Source organism: Aulonocara stuartgranti (genome assembly GCF_965226115.1).
Source record: "Aulonocara stuartgranti genome assembly, chromosome: 7".
NCBI lineage: Eukaryota > Metazoa > Chordata > Actinopteri > Cichliformes > Cichlidae > Aulonocara > Aulonocara stuartgranti.
Window position 1 is genome coordinate 29,915,020 of NC_138945.1, and position 18,254 is coordinate 29,933,273.

Below are 18,254 nucleotides of genomic sequence, written 5' to 3' on the forward strand. Positions count from 1 at the left end.
CCCAGTCAGTGCCTGCATCTTGGATCATTTTCTCAATTCACCACACGACTGCTGTGCAGCCGTGACAGCGATGTTTTTAGTGAGTTAAATGTGGGCCTTTAATGAATTGTTTTATAGATGCTGATAGTCCAGCTACAAAAAAAAATCACTACACCTGAGAAGTAGAAGTATTGTTGCTATCAAACTAAACAAATTTATCCCTTACCAAATTACTTTTGACTACTTTCTGTCAAGTTAACTGTTTTAGCTCAAATTTAACTTATAAAGTATTTATGTTGAAACCTGCAATGTAACATCCGTGGAAGAGAAAATCAACGTAGCACACAATAAACACAATTCAGTCTTTCCTTTTTGGTGTCCCACCCACAAAATGTAAGGAATTTACTAACTATTCTATTCTAGCTGATTCTAGCTTGGTGTTCTTGTCTCAAATATGTCACACCGAGGGACTAATTTTGGCCTTTAATTTAGTTTTGGTGAGGAAAGACTTTGTTTTCACAGCAGTCACATTTGGCTCAAGCTAAAATGGTTTCTGTCCCATCTGGTTTTACAGCTGAGGCAAATGTGTGATTGTGAAATGCAGATATGGTGAACTCTGCAAGCTGAAACTGCCGTGGAATGATCTGAACTGAAGCACAGATAGAAACTGCTCTCATACTGTCACTGCGAGGCAAAAGACAAATACTCTTGGAACGTTATGTAACACAACACAGGGCATTTCACTGGGCTTGTTGCAATAAGTATATTTTGCTATAGTCAGACTGCCAGCTGGACCTCATGTGTCCCCATTTGGCTCTTTTGCACTTGCAGATTTTCTGGTCTGGTAATCTATTGATAGTTAGTCAAGGTGATGGAAAGATGGAACATTATTGATCTGCTGAGCAATGGAGGTCACTGCAGATTTACTGGGAAAATTAGGGAAAATGGTCCTAGCGAGTGCACAAATAGAAATGTGAGATTGTGCACACGTACGCGCGCTACATGTTTAAATAAAGACTGCGCTGGCCTACCTTTGAATTCAAAACCTGTATTCTTTTAGTGAAGCTATTTTCTGATTTCTAAAAAAGATTAAACCATATTTCTCCAGGTCTTGAATATGTAGGAGGACATGCTGTACATAAAAAACAAAACCACACATTTCCCCAACAGTGACAGCGACATCCGCACAACGCTGTCTGTGCAACATGAAACAAGCAATGATCCAAAAGCAGCACAGTGTAGGTACAGCTCGGGTCACAGTGCTGTATTCCTCTCTGTGTTTACTTAGGCTGTCCATGTAATGATAGGGATATCTGTAAAACTACCACTGCTGCCTCCACTCTCTCATTCTGTCTCCTTGTGTCTGTGTGTCCTCCAGGCTCTGCAAAGTTAACGTCTTCTCCTTCCTCCTGTCTGTGCTGTCCAAGTACTGTATGTTGATGAAATGGCCTACACAAAGATACCACTGCACCCCCCCTTTTACTTTACGTGATCACCAGTTGAAGGTCAAAACTAGTCAGTGCTGATACTTTCCTAATGTTTACCAAATTCTTATTCAGTGGTTTGTCTGTTCCTTTGGACTATCCAATAACACTTATTGTGTTGCATTTAATGCTGAGCAAGCAGCACAGCTGTTCCTCTTCTTTCGTTCTCCGGTGCATGAAATGAGACAAGCATCTCTAAAAGAGCAACTGCTGTGTCTTTGTCTCGTTCGGTCTTTAAAGTGTCCACTGAAGTTTGTGTTAAAAGCAGGAAGTCCTCCAATATCTCCCACCTTCACACCACGACATCACACTTTTTTCCTACTGTTGATGTTTAATTTTATACGCCGTCTCCTTTACTGCTAAAGTGTTTATTGAATCACTGAGTCATCTGCTTTTCTGATTGGATAATGTGATAATTGATTAGCTCCTGCGTGTGTGTGTCTGTGTGTGTGTATAAAAGAGAATGCTAATATGGTATCAATCTACCTACAATCTAGGACGGGCAGACTGAAACGTTATAATTTAATAAATATTTCAGCAGTAAGCACGACTGTGTGGGAGTTCCATTTGATTATACTTATGAAGTAATTTCCTCTGATGCATCATCTGCCTCTCATTCAGGTGGCCATACACTTATTTTTTCATGTTTATTTGTGTACAATGTTTTCATTACTGGGTTTCAGGTTTAGGATTTGTGTGACTATAAAGACACTCCTCAAACACCCACACACAAGCACTGTGGCTTTATTTTACCCACTGGAAAAGCTTGTTTTCTGAAAGCCTTGAGACTTTAATGCCAAACAGCTGAGCTCCTCTTAAAGCACTTTTCAGCAGCCATCTGAGACCCTGATTCACATCTATCTATCTATCTATCTATCTATCTATCTATCTATCTGTCTGTCTGTCTCCGTCTACCTTGTGAAACAAAGGATTAGTATGCAAGACAACAAGGCATTGACCAACTTCTACATTTACTCCAAAACTTTCTGGGAATCAAGAAAAGTATGGCCTTCAGGACTTTCTGGCCCACTGTTGCTGTTATTGGAGCTAACTGCGGTTGTTCTAACTCAGTGTGTATTTATAGGATTTGAGAATGCAGAATTCAAAAAATCTCCAATGCCACACAGTTGTCTAGAGAGTTTGACTGTCACTTGTGATTGCTGTGCAACACTTTGTTTTCCTGTTGCAGAGATAAATAAAGCTGGAGTTGATTTAGCTCAAAAGGCTGGACTGTAGGAGAGTGAAACCAGACTGCAGACAATAATCCTTACAGTTTAATTGCTTTTGTAACTAATTAAAACCACAACTGCAATATTAAAAAAAAAAAAAAATCAGACAGCAACTCTATTCAGCTGCAGCTGAATGAAGTGATTCACGTGAGGCAGCTTCACCATCACAACTGTACTCTGGCCTACAAAGCTGTCTCTGTGACCATTCACGGCTGTTCTGTTTATAGAAGAGCAAATGTTATCCTGGAGTTCGTGACAACGCTTCATGTTGATGTTATTTCGGCAGCAGTGATAACCTACGGTAGCTAACAGAGTCTCTTTCATACAGAGATTTGATAAATGAGGTGGTGGAGTGAGCCTCACTCATTGATGCCAAATTCACCCAGAGCGTGCTCTGATCTCACCCATATACACGAGCTACGAGACAACGACTCTCCACTGCATTTTAACTGATTTGTTTTTACAGGCCATTATCCTGCTATGCTGCTAAGCTTTACTCTTTATGAATCCATGCTAGTTTTTGTTGGCAGAATAGTTTGTGAAGATTTTTTCCTCTTCTTTTTCTTTTTTCCCAAATACAACATTAACAGTTTCCACTGCTTCATGCTTCTTCCTGTTTCTCTTCCCTAATAAAAGAGGAGAACCCCCTATTTTCTTCTCACTACGAATTCTGTACCATTGAGCATGCATACATTATTATAACTAGGCTAATCTTTTCAGGTCCTGCCAAATATGGGGATATCAACATTATATTAAGGCCATCTCATGTGGACATATTTTTTACATTTTTAATTTGTATCCAGAATGAAAAGACCTCACTCGTTTATTTTGTGCAGTTTCATTTTATTGCACACCAGCGTCTACATCATTTGTATTAAGCAGTACTAGAAATCAGACAAAGCCTCTGCTTTCTACTGCTTTCTGTCTGTCTCAGGAAAGAAAAGCTGCAGCCCAACCCCAATCTCACACCCAGAATCACAATAGCAAGAACTGGCTGGCACTTTATTCATGATCTCATGCCCCCAACTTCACTGGGGAATAAGTGACTATCTCACAGCAACACTTGATGGGAATCAGGAAGCTCCTCCCGGAGGCACAGAGACAGGAAGCACAAAAAGAGTCACATCACTCTATTTTGATTCTTTAAATGTATCTCACTCTCTTCCTCCTATGTCCCCTTTTTTGCATGTCCAGTGTGTTCTTTGTGAATTAGATGTAAAAAAAAAAAAAAGCCCTTATTTGATGACTACATATAAGACTAGAACTATAAGGGATAATAAAACTGATATTCTTGGAAATATGTCAAATTGGCTGCAGAGTGCCACCAAGAAAAACAGAAGCTCAGTATTAAAAAAACGGATGTGACAACTTTTGTTAATATTAATCTAATCGGCTGCTTACATCTGTTTAATATCAGCTCTGCCTTTTGTTTAATCCCACTTCAAATGTATTATGTCCTGCACTGTACTCTAACCACAACAGAAGATAATCAGCAGCACTGCCAGAATGTCCATGAAGAGCAAACTAAACCCAAGCCTCGTTACTGCATGTGTTGTACCTGTGTATCATGTCTTCCAGCCTCTTCCCTTGCTCTTCATCTTGTTCCAGCTGTTTCCGCCGTGCCTCCTCTTCTTCCACTCCCATGCCCTGGAGCAGCCACCGCTCACGCATAGCTTTGGACTGAGGACACAAAGAAATGCTGGTTTCAGTCGGCTCAGTCACTCTAGAGTACAAATAGAATGGGAACCTTCTTGTGACTAGAAACGAATCCATGGTTGACTGGTAATTGTATTGAATTTTGTTTTGCTGTCTGCAACTAATTGCAAGTGGCTGTCCACAAGGCTGAGCATATGATACTCTCAACCTCTGGATGACCACTGGTGGAAGGAGACCCAGCAATGACCCACCAGGGTGCAATCACTCTCAGACTTAAGGTTTGCAGATAATCCCCATCTAATTTACAAGAACAGACAGGCTGCCAATACGTAACAATCAATCTGAGTTGATAAGTTCACACAAGTTTAACCACTGCTTTTGGAATAGATTATCCTATTTTCCTGTTTGATCAGAAGATCACGATGCCATGACTCCACAGCTGGTTGGCTTAGCATATAAACTGAGGTTGGTGGGAAATAGAGATGCAAAGGTTTAAAAACTAGAAGCACAGATGCATTTTTTTCACTAGACTCTAGAACTGACAAGAAAGAAATGTAATAAATAAAATGTAATAAAGCATGCCAGAGTGCTTTATTTGACCAGGCAATGATCAATTAATAATTGACAAAAAGGTTGTGATTATTTGTCTGTCAAATCAATCCAGTGAGTAACTGTTAGCTCTAATAAATGGCAGCCACATTGGAAGCCTGTTAACTGATAAGGCCTTTATGGTACACTCCTGCTTTACTATTTGGATACAGTTGGTCTAATGGTGCATAGAGTCTTCTCAAATGACCAAATGAGAATGTTTAGAGCAGAAAAGGTTGTCGACCTGTTCAGATTGTGGAGATCGGCAGACTACATCAAACACTACATCAGCATCTTTGTGATAGTGTGTTTTTGTTAAACATGCTGTTAACTGCCACCGGAGCACCGTTACGGGGGCTAGATTCCTCTAATCACTGCCGAGCACAGCTAGAACAAATAACCAAACATGTAGGAGTTTTTATGTAACACAGGAACTCTGAACTCAGCTGCTACTCGTAGGAAACTACTCTTTGTTAAAGGCGAATCCCACAAGCCCGAGAGAGCTACAGCAACCATTCTCCGTGATGTAAACAACGTTATTTTGTTAGGAACGTTATAAAAAGCGCTTTGTCGGCTAAATATCATCATGTACAGTCAAGGTTGTTTTCTTCAACTAAGGGTGTTTTTTTCTGTGAACTATAACAAATTTATTTTTTCCAAAAAGGGAAAGAAATTTAAGTACATTCACTGTGAGCATGGTGCTTTTCTATTAAGTTTTACTAAACAAGCAGTTTAGTGAAAAATTTTCCTTTGATCATTTTACTGCTGTGTGAAGAGACAGATGGTATTTTGGTGCACAAACATTTCTCAAATTAGACTAAACAGGGATAAAATATGAAGCAGATTTTCTACTGTCTCTCTCTTTCTGTTTAAATGATTTGTAAGATACTAATAAGCTAAAGAAACAATTCTTGTTTCGCTATGCCTTATAATAACAAAACCAACAACGTTGTTCTGTGTTTTATGGTATTTTATTGCGTCTCGATTTCTGTCTCCAGATTTGTCCCAGAGACATATCTGGGCACACAAAAATTCCATATGCTGCATGTGGTCCCTGTAGCCCCCTGTTTACATTTCATGGATAAACAATATAGATTAAGCCCCAGGTTTGTTTGTCTGGTTCTTGCAGTATTAAACACAGAAAATCAACCAGGGTGCCAATCTTCTCATCACACAGGCTCTGGATTTCTTTAATGTTTTATAGATAATGCCAGAGCTCTGTTTACGCCATTAATGTCTCCGTTTCTGTCTGGAGCTTTGCTTTGTTACCACAACAGAGCGGAGCTGGAACACTGATTCACCTTTTAGCTGTTTACTGTCAAACTGTTGCTTGGCTGGAGGTCATAGAGCTGAAAATTACCCGTGTGACTCCCCCCACCGCGCGCACGCGCACACACACACACACACACACACACACACACACACACACACACACACACACACACACACACACACACACACACACACACACACACACACACACCTAATTAAATATTTAGAAACTCACATGGTGGCAAGTCAGTGCATGTAAGCATGTATAATCATGGTCACAATGACCTGCAGCATTTCAAACTGAGCATCAGAATGGGGAAAAGGTGATTTAAGTGACTTTGAAAGTGACATGTTTGTTGGAGCCATACAGGCTGGCCTGAGTATTTCAGAAAGTGCTGATCTGTTGGAATTTTCCCACACAAAGATCTCTGGGTTTATAGAACATGGTCCAATAAAGAAAAAAAGCCTCGTCGATGGCAAATGTCAAATGATAACGGCCAAATTGTATATGCAGGCAACGGGTTGATGCAGAGCATCTCTGAAAGCACAACATGCAGAATTTTGAAGGGGATGGACAGCAGAAGGCTGCACCGTGTGCACCGTCTTTCAGCTCAGAACAGGCTACAATTTCATGGGCTCACTAAAATTGAACAACAGACGATTGGAAAAATGTTGCCTGGTCTCATGATCTTGGCTGCATCATGCAGGTGGTGAGGTCATGAAATAATGGATCCATCCTGCCTTGTATCAACAATTCAGGCTGCTGTGTGGAGGTGTTTTTATTAGCACACTTTTGGCTCTAAGCACCTTGAATCAGCCTTTGTTGTTATTTTGCGCCATATAAAACAATTCAATTGAACTAAATGTAACTTTAGTACCAACTGAGCATCTTTTAAACACCATAGCATACCTGAGTGTTGCTGCTGACTTCATCCATCCCTTTATGACAACAGTGTATAGCATGCTGCAAAGCTCAAATCATCTAAAACAGGTTTCTTGAACATGACAATGAGTTCACTGTACTCAAATAGCCTCCACAGTCACCAGATCTCAATCTCAGTGTTTCCAGCACCTTGTTAAATGTGTGCAATAAAGAGTTCTGAAGGGGGAAAAGTGGTTCATGAGGTGCTAGCAAGTTGCACTGTGTCTGGTGAGTGTATGACAGAAATATTTTGAAAGGCAGTTGCACAACCTGCTTATCAGTTAAACCGAACAATTTAAAAACTATGTTCTGCAAAATTTTCCCATCCATGTTTGATTTTCTTGCACTGCAGTTTTCCATCACAAACATTAGTGAACTTCTAAAGTAAACAGCTAGTTTCAAGTTCATTAAGCAAATTCCACATTCCACATCGAGATCACAGCGGTATTCTCTATATGATTTAGAAGCCATCACTTATTCAGAGATGCATTGTTGGCTATATTTGTGCCTGACCTCTTACCAACACTGTGGAGTTTTATCAATACCATAATATATATATAACAGCTTTCCGTAGCATTTCAGCTATCAAAAAGCATTGGTGAATAACTTGTTTCCCCTGAGAACCAGACGGCTCTTTGCTTCTCTCTCATGCTGTTTAACAGACTTTCCATTTCCTGTTGAGCTGTGACACACAACCACTCTGAACTCGGCTATTAAAGGGAGGGTTTCAGGCTGTTATGAATGTCTGTGCTTGTCATCAGAAAGTGAAATAACCAATTTATCAAAATATGTAACGCCCAGATGGAGACACTGCTTCAAAAAGAGAATTCATGGCCAAGGTTAAACTTTGCTCTGAAGTCATGCCGATGTTTACAAAGTTCCAGACTCACATCATCGCCTCCATTGAGAAGCTTGAATCATGCAGCCCAGAGGTCCTTATCAAATCTCTGGGCTCTAGTTCCCGTTTCCTCTCCCAAGCCACTGGGTCTCCAGAGAGCGCTCAACAAAGCCTGCTTCATGCTGCCTGGCAGCGTGGCACTTAGAGGTAATGGCCATTAAATGGAACTGTGTGACCAGATGCTGATTACATCTGGAGTTCAGGCCTACTGGTGTTGTATGAAAGAAAAGTACACAGATCATTAAAGATCAGTGGGGGCTGGATTCTGCAGATAGAGCAAACATATTCAGATTAAGATCCATTCTGACCTCTCTTGGTTTTTCATGTATCTTTAGGGAGCATGAGAAGGATAGTAGAGTTGTGATGACTTTTGAATGAATCCAAACTTATCACAACCCTTTAAGGCTGGCTCCAAATGTGAGTTCATCCATAAGACTTGTAAGGTAAAATGCACAATCAAGCCATTCACTTGAAGTTATGCTTATTGTTTTAGTGTCTTTTGGAGCATTTACAATGACACGAATTAACCGATTTATGCACCACATCTGTTCTTGTTAAACAAATAATATAGCATTATACATAACATGGCAATGGCCATCCATCCATGCATTATCAATTGCTTATTAGGGGCAGCAGAGGAGGCCAAGGTGTTTCCAAGCCAGACGAGACACTTCACCTAGGTGGCACTGAAGGGACAGATGCCTGAATCACCTCAGATGAAGGAGCTTCTCCCCTAATCTCTAAGGTAGAGCCCAGGTGTCCTTTGGAGGAAGCTCATTTCTGCTGCCTGTAACCAAAATTTCTATAGTCAATACCCACAGGTCATGAAGATTGGGAATGGTGGAAAAATAGATTGACCAAGGAATTTACAACTTCACTTTCCTGCTCAGCTCTCTCTTCACCTTAACAAACTTGTCTACATCACTGCAGATGCCACATCAATCACCCTGTCAGTGTCCCACTACACTGACCACTCACCTGTGAACACGTTTAAGACACTTAAATGCCGCCACTTTGGATGGAAACTTGAGTGGCCACTTTACCTTTTCTTGGCTGAGAACTTCAGACTTGGTACCAACTTTAATCCAAGTAGCTCGACTCTTGGCTGCAAACTACCGTACTCCAATATAAGCTGGAGGTCATTGCTCGATAACGCCAACAAAATCACATCATCAGCAAAAAGCAGAGTCGAGCTCCCGAGACCATCTGAGAACACCCTTCAACACTTAGCTCTGCCTAGAAATTCTGTCCATACAAATTATAAGCAGAATTAGGGACAAAAGACCCTTTGGTGGAGTCCAACTCCATCCGTGATTAAGTTTGACTGTTAGAAATGTAAACCAAGCTTTCATCGCAGCTGAACAGGGATTTCTTTCCTTAATTTTCAGAATTCACAAAACAAGGATGGATGCCAGAATCTGAGGCTTCAAAGCAGAAGTGCAGAAACCAGTAGGTGGCATCAACATGGATGTTTTCAAAGTTTTGTCATTTGCAAGAAGCCTAATTCAAACTTAGCTGAAGTGCCACTGAAAAGTTGGTAAGCGTAGCACTGTAGCACATCAGTGCAGCACTGATAAAACAACAGTGGCTATTAGTCTAAATAGCAGTCATCGCAGTAGTCTGCAATGTCAGCACTTTGTGTCATGTGTAATTTGTTATGATTATTACTTTCAGTGAAGAATAACCCAGATCGGGTCAAATAAGAAAACAGACATTAGAAAGAAGCACTGATTCATCAGCACTTTCAAAGCAAACACACACACACTCAAAAATGTTACGTTTAAAATATGCATATGCTTAGAATGAAAAACACCCTTTTGCAGATGAGCCCTAACTGGAAAACTCGACTCTTCAGAGGGCTCAAAACCAAATATACGAGTTACTGTAAACCCCAATTAGTGGCTGAACTGCACTGCATGCTTTAATGAAAGTGCACATGTCTTGAATCAATGTTTTTGTTTTGCCCATGTTCCCATAACTGGGTGTTAAATGGTGGAAAACACTAGTATGTGGAATCAGACTTATTTGATAAAGGATTCATTCATGCCAAGTGTGTTTAATGGCTCTAGTTAGCAAATGGAATGCATTTTTATTGCAAATATTAAAACTGGTTCCCATAGATATTTATGTAGTTTAATGAGTACCCGCAGCTATTCTCTTAACCACCCTGCAACTCTGCAGCAGCTACGGCTGTGGGATTTTCCTAATATTGTCTTTTGAAGTTAAACCAATTATACATCACCAGAGCAGCACCATATTTGACTTGTGTTGCTCATGCACACATTTTATAAACACAGTGACGACACTTAAATAAAAGTCCAGTGACATATAGTTTAAACAGCGTCACATCGTGTGTCAAAGCTCGAAAATTATGGGATGCCTCAGTCTGTTGTGTCTCCACCTGACAGTGGTTTGGTTGGGTGAGTTTTGTGTACAAGGTCAAATAATTCTTTAGTAGCTGAAAGAAGAAGTCCGCATAAATTACAGATGCCTGGAAGCTGCTCATTTTATAAACTCATAATGTGTCAGGAGCTTGTGTCTTCTGTCCTTCATTTGGACATCAAATCTGTGTTTACTTGAAACAAAAATCTTGGCTTACCGGTAGTGGCTGGCATTAACTATGAGGGGATATATTTGTGTGTTTGGATTTGAGTGTTTTTCTGTAAAGAAGAAAACAGCCATGCCAGGGCCTGCTTAGCCAAGGGAAACTCTTGTTCTAATAGGCCTGCACACCAGGAGATACTGAGGTGGAATCACTAACATCTCAGCCAAAAACTGACAAACACACTCGCACATGCTCATGAGTAATTAAACACACTTGCATGCAGAAAAGCAGCATGCTGAAATGAGACAAAACAGTTAAGGAAGCTGTCAAATCGATCTATCTCTCAAGGGTTGAGGTTATATCTAGATGAAGAAAGAGGATAGAGCAATAACTCATAAGAGCATCATGACTCACGTCTTTCCCCTGTGAACTACTAACCCTAATCTGCACTCTTCACCTTCCCTTCACCTTTACGCTGACCTAATTTTAATCAACCAGTACCTTAGTCAAAAATGTATCTCTCACATGCTCACACTGTTTTAGCTCAGCTGTACGCAGTGCATTCAAGTAATGAATAGCTCTGTGTAACACGAGTAAGCAGAAAAGTCTGTAAGTACATCACAATCCAGGACTGAGTGAATGTTGGTATTTCTCTGTCTGTTGTCTTTAAAAATGTTAATAAATATATAATTTTCAAACTTAGCCCTTACAGTGGTACCATAAGTGTTATAACTGAATTATGCAAAGATGGATAAACAGCTACTGAGCATGTTCAGGGTGATATTTCTTTGCACATGTGCACCTAGACAGGCGATGACGTTTTATTGCTCTAATATAAAAACAACAGGGCATAATCATTACTTGAACTGTAAATAGTACTTATACATATGTATCATATGTACCCAACATATGTATCATAAATACACACAACATACCTTGACATGTTGGAGCTGCAGCAGCAGGTCATCAAGCTGGCTTCTTTTATCATCAATTTCAGTTTGCCGCTTCCGTTTCTCCTGTGAGACAAAGAAATGTAAGAGTTAAAAATCAAAGTGTTACTGTTGTAAAGTTGAGTCTTGAGTTTGTAGCATTTAATATTGCCTGAAAAGAATAAAAGTAATGATGTCACAGTAGAGCTGATGCTTGACTTCCTCTTTTAGCTGCTTTTCCACAGTAGATCATCTTCCTCCATCTCCTATCTCTAACCTCTTCCTATGCCACACCAACCCTCTGCTTGTCCTCATTCACTACATCTTCTTTTGTGGTCTTCCTCTTTTACTCCTGCCCGGCAACTCCATATTCAAAATCCTTTGTCCAGTATATCCATTCTCTCTCCTTGCCACATGTCCAAACCATCTCTGCCTTACCTCTCTAACTTTGCCTCCAAACTCAACCTGAGCTGTCCCTCTGATATACTCATTTCTGATACTGTCCTTTTATACATTTTACAGAAATCTATACATTTAATTGTCTGCCTCTATGTGTTAGTCCTGTGATAGACTGGCAACCTGTCCTTAAACCCTATAACGGCTGAGATAGACTCCATCCCCCTCATGACCCTGAATTGGATAACTGATCAAGAAGATGGATGGATTGTGTCTGAATTTTTGACTTATGTCCTAAAACATCTATTGTGAAATTTTGACCTTTTGGCCACAAAATTCAAAATTCATCTTGGACTTTGAGGCAATGTTCGTGCCAAGTTTCCAAAATTCCCATAAGTAGTCTTGTGAGATGTGAGATCTGAGGGATAAATGGATGAACAACTGGAAAACATAATGCCTTCAGAGACAGCTTTCAGCAGCGCCTAGGCATAAGAATACAATTGTTTTATTGATTGAATGTGTTTACATTTTAATGGTGCATTTCAATCTGCAAGACAAAGATCCCTTTGGGACAAGTTTAATGGAGAGATTAAGGTTTAAACAAATTCAGTTTAGAAGTGTGCAGAGACTGAAATGCGATACACTGTCGATCTCAGTTTAATAATGATAAGGTGTGGTAGAGTTTACTGGTCGAGTTCTGTCACGGATGCTCCAGTAAAGCCAGATTTTATTCATAGTAATTGTTTTTTCTGAAAAAAAAAATTCCACTACACTGTACGCTGTCCGCATACTGTACATATGTGCAATTAAATGTCTCCTTATGAAGACATGGGTAGAAATATGGTCCAAGGGGCATACACAGGAAGGAAGGAAAGTATTAGACAGGTTGAAGGTGAAAGCTTATTGAGGTTTGAGAAGGGTTAGTGCTCACAAGCCATATAAAGAGCAGAGATTTGGCCTTGATTACTCCACGTGGCACTGTCATTGAACTTGGGGTGGGAAGAACATTCCTTTATGTGGAGATAAAGGATAAATAATGGGTGGGAGAGGAGGTGGGTGCATGGTGAGTGGAAGGTTTTAAGCTGAAAACAAAGAAAATACACACAAAAAACTAGAACGATTAAAGCATGCACATAAATGCATGGAAATGTACAAACAAAGCAGGTCCCAGTATACGCCTGCTTGGGGATGACGAGCATGAGACAATGTGGATGTGTATGTGGCTTCATCTCTCCCACTCACTACTCTGTGGGAGTAGACTGAGGATTTCTGGGACGTTTCCTGTTGACTAAATATAGCCATAAGGGGAAACCCCCCAAATATGAATGAACCTTGGACCATTTCTCAGACAAAGTAAGTGAAGACTGATGCAGAATAGAAAAAAGAGGAGAAGGGAATACGGAGCTGAATACAATGGAATAAAAATAGAGCAGAGGAGAATTCAATAGATGTTATCAGGAAACAGGTGAAAACAGAAATAAAAGAGTCAATATAGAAACAAGATAGGTAAATGAAAAGGTTGGGGGACTTGTTGCTGTTGCTTGTGATGTTTCAGCATGTAAAAAAATACAATTCTGTTACTTTAAAGACCCTGTGACTGCTCTGCATCAAAATCAGCACCTCTCCAGCATTTTCTCTGCCTAAGAGTTTCTAATGTGGGTGGAAATGAGATCCCGGGCTTTATTTTTCCTGTACAGGGCACACAAACACTTTGGGCACAAGCACAAATTTTCCAAACAGAAATACTCAAATAAAATTGTCCTGGTAAATCATGCCAGGGAGTAATATAAAACTGTTACTGGCAGATTCTACATGCACCTCTTTGTTTGAGCACAACGTGTTACTGAGGGCTGCCTAAACATAAAGTTTAAGCGCAGAGGCCTCCCTGCTACCTGATCCGACTCACCAACAGGTATTGACCAGCTGACAGCTGACTGGCCTTTTTGCAGATCTGATAAAGTTTCTAATCATCGATCATGGATCTCCAGCATGCTGCCAGGTGTACTTATGAACACCTTTACACTTGAACATGGTGTTTGTTACTGTAATCAGCACAGAAATCTAGTAACAAAACTCCACTGCGACCAGGCATGCTGTTCCTGAGAGGGCCACCGTAAAGCACACCACCAGAGACTCAAAGAAGATTCAGTCTTCTGGACTCTGTCAGTGCAAATGACAGCCAGAAAACATTCCCCAACAGCAAGATTACCTTCCAGGCCTTATAAGCACTTTAACAAACACCAAAGTCCCTTTAGTGGCCTATCCAATCCAATCATATGTGTCTCATTTGGGCTGAGCCCCGTGAATGAAGACCTGGCGTCCTGAGTCAGCTAAGAGATTTGACCCTTGTATCCATTTTTCCCTAGAAGTCCCTTGCCTTGTGAGACCCTACCAGGTGCCAGTTGCCTCTGACAACAAAGCTACACTCATGGGTAGACTAAAGCGCACAAACCACCTTGATCCTTGAAGGGGTATCACCAAGTCTTCTACATAATTTATCAGACATCTGTTTTTGAGATGTTATCAAGGAATGTTTTCAGAGTGTGCCCAAAAAATAGAAAAAAAAGAAAGAAGAAGAAGTCTGCTCTAGTTATAAGCACACAAACCTTTGACTTTTTATTTTCATTTGCTTTTTGGTGTAGTCAACCACACTGGTTAGAATTAGGAAAAGTTCATACTTTGTGCAACAATATGTAATTTTGCAAAATGAGAGTTAGCTCAATTACTTGGTTGCTCATACTGGTGCAAATTTTAAATGCAATTATTCACGGGTTAATTTATGCTATAAAACATAATTAGAGGCTATAATAACAGCTTGAACTAATGACATGTGGGATTGTTTTTGAGAGGAGAGCGCATCTGAAGGATGCTCACTTATCACAACATTTATAGCAACATTCAACTGAACTCAGTGGTATTATATAACAAATTTTCCTTGGTAATATTTAGCAGATGAAAATAATGTCTAAGAAATGGAAAGTAGACCACACTTGAGTGAGTCTGGATGTCTCTGTGTATGTGCCTGCCAACTAAAGCTATTAAAACCCGGCGTCTGTGTTTGTGATAGGATAAGAAGTAGTTTGAGCAGGAGCAAATGCAATTTTGTGCCAAAGTGCGCACCAAAATTACCCTGCACTGACTATTCAGCAAACCCACAACCTCAGGTGTGCCTCTTTTCCAACTGTGGTGCGAACATGTTCATTTGGTGCCAGGAAATTACCAAATGGACCCAAGATGGAGCACATAAAAGCTACATTTGGACCTGCTCTTTTCAGAAACAAAGAAAAACAAGAAACCCCTGAAAAGAAAGGTGCAAAACTGCTATATGACTATAGCAGACTATCAGAACATATTATTAAACTGCACACAGGCTGTGAAAAGATATACACCAAGTCTGAAGTCATTTCTCTCCCTCTGTCGCACACACAGACACACACATACAGGAGCAGCCTACACAGCGGCATGGTTCCCATGGTTGGCGAAGTACAGTCAGAGAGAGTAAGCAGAGGTATGGTCACCAGATGTCAGGGACTGTCGAGGACATGTGGTCAGGGAATGGGCAAAACACGCATGCCGGCAAATACACGCCCACATGAAAGACACAAAAGCAAATAGACTCACAGGCTTGAATACGTAGACAGAGAAAAGCCCACACTAATATACTCTCTAAATAAACAGCACTCAGTCAGTGTGTGTGCTTTGTACGTCTGACAATCATTTACTATATAGGAATGCATAAGCACAGATGATGGTTGACATCGCCAGATCAAAGATGGTTTGGGTGCCATTTGGTTTTCATCATCATATCCCAGAAATAAAATGTATAGAGCATCCCTGTCCACAGAAAAGCTCTGCTGTCATGTAAACTGTAGAACTGGCTACTGAATATAATACTTTAAAATAGTGGTTGGTTGCTAAATAGAGAACATTTTTGAGAGACCTGCAGAGTTTTCTTGACAATGCAGTAATTGCTTTTGTGTAATGTTAAAAATGGCACTCGAATTACCAAATTTGGTGGAATAACTTTTACTAATTTTGAATAGATAAGTCTGTATGAGTCTGAACTGTAACAGTAAAAGAATGTCTTCAATAGAATATGAGGGCTTAATAAAAAGTGAAATAAGTTTTTTCCCTTGTGGAGTTGAACAGGCAGGAATAATGACCCCGAGCCCCGCTCTGTTCACTGTACTCTCTCCGAGTGGTCACATCCTCCTCTTCAGAAAAATATGTTGACATTCTTGGTGACACACTCATGACTTCCCACACTCTGACTCACAGTGTTTGGCCCTATTTGGCTTACAGGGCAGCTTGTATGCAGAGCGTATATCTTTTTTGTCACAGTCTAAAGGGTGAAGACATTTGTGTTCAATGACTTAAATGATTAATCTCCAGTGTACAGTTTACTTTAATTTGTCACAGTTTTGCTGGTGTGTTTAACCTCACAAGACAACCAAGTGCTCTTGATTGAATTTTCATCCTAAAGAGCTAAAATTTCGGCAGTGAAGATGAAGTCAAATGTCAGTTGTCTGGTTACATTTCCTGTAAATTTAAGCTCAGCTCAGTGAACTCTTACTCTTTTTTCCTGTTCAGTTGATAGGAGAAGAAAAAAAAGAACTTAATAGGCATAGTAGTCGACATCCTACCAAACTTAATGTTTGATAGGAGTTTCCTGTGAGGGACAGGAAGTAATTGACAAATTACACGATCCTTACACACAGATGAACAGCAATCACACCCATCACAGTCACAATCTGCGATCACACCAGAATTTAACTTACTAGATTTTAAATGAATATTCATCTACTCATACACTTTACTACCCAAGTAGAGTCTGTGTGTGCGCAATAGTAGTCAGCACTGGGAGCATGAATAGCACATTTTATACCACTATTTAAAATGCACACATTTTGTCTTAAATGATTCAGGGGTGGGGCTGGAGCCTATAGCAGCGGTCCCCAACCCCCGGGCCACGGACTGATACCGGTCCGTGAGTTGTTTGGTACTGAGCCGCGAGAGTTGAGGCTCGGGTGTGAAATGTATTGTTTTCAGAGTTTTTATCATTAACTCAGTTTCCTGTGTTGTAGTTGTGTGTTTTATTTTGAAAGAAATGTTTATGCGTTACCATAGCGACCAGAGAGCATTAAGGGTCAGAGAGGAGGATGTTACTCTCAATGTTGTTGGCTCGTTTCAGGAGAATGCTGGTAACAAAGTTACACAATTACACAGTGAATTCACATTTATTATATTTACAAAATTTTTGTCTTGGTCATATCATTTTATTTTGTTGTATTTATCCGCAACACCTTAAAGGCCTGTTCGTGAAAATATTTTCTGACATTAAACCGGTCCGTGGCGCAAAAAAGGTTGGAGACCGCTAGCCTATAACTAGAAGTGATATGGGGCAGACTCATTTCCAGGCTACTTCATTAAGGGGAATAACCTTCAGTACTAACATGTGACTATAGGTGTGCCTACATCTTCTGTCTTTTCTCCACAAAGCCCAAATTTTTCAATTACTATATGCAGCACACTGTTTTCACTCTGAGTCCAACGTTTAAATAAAAGGTGGAATACATTAAATTAATTAAAAGGTTTTGTGTGTCATCAATAACAGACAGAAGTCTGGATTTCAGTGGGGAGAAGTACAAAATCAATATAAAATTAAATATGACATGATAACTTAACAAAAAATGAATGTGATTGATTGCTGATTGAAAGACTAGGTACACTGGCCAGGTTAAAATTCTTTATAACAGTTTAATACATCTATGCTGGTAAAATAGGAGCTTCAGTGACCTCTCTAAATTCCTCATGGAGGGTATTTCAGTGTTGTGAAGGTCAACCACTGTTCAGCTGCTAGTGAGGGGAGGGGCTGTGTGCCTCCCTGTAGCTGCTGTGTGAAACTGTGTGTCAACTGGAAAAGTTGGTATGAGACTTTTGAGAATCATCAATCACAACTCTGCCATGTACCATAACAAACTATAATGCAAAACAAAAAAAGCTGTGCTGTATGTTGACCCAATTTACTTATCTGTTCTGTTGGACAGTTTGATTAACAATTCCCAAGACAGACGTGGGCTTGAAAGCAAATTGCTTGGTTTATAAACAACATTCCACACTAGTGGTGCACATCTCACACATCGATGATTAGCTCAGGAGGGTATAATTATAATGTGATTAAACAGTGATGTAACTCCAAGTATTAAAGTTCTGCTGATGTTGACTTAGTGAACTGAAGTGGGCTACAGATCAGATAGGTCACATTCTGTACATGCCAACACACCCAGCACAGAAATCTCACTGTGAAGATCATCTTCCATTCTGCACGCAGGCATACCTGACAGCTTAGAGAACAG

General features: G+C 40.1%; 1 protein-coding gene across 7 annotated transcripts in view; it reads right to left on the reverse strand.

Moving 5' to 3' along the window:
- palm2akap2 (PALM2 and AKAP2 fusion) overlaps positions 1–18,254 on the reverse strand; it is a 101,359-nt gene that overhangs the window by 56,391 nt on the left and 26,714 nt on the right. For all 7 annotated transcript variants that reach the window (XM_082538802.1, XM_082538801.1, XM_082538799.1 and 4 more), the window contains 2 exons: positions 11,509–11,589; positions 4,251–4,372 (listed from right to left, as the gene is read on the reverse strand). In XM_082538802.1, the coding sequence (XP_082394928.1) occupies positions 4,251–4,372; positions 11,509–11,589 (203 nt within the window). The remainder of the gene's footprint in view (positions 1–4,250; positions 4,373–11,508; positions 11,590–18,254) is intronic.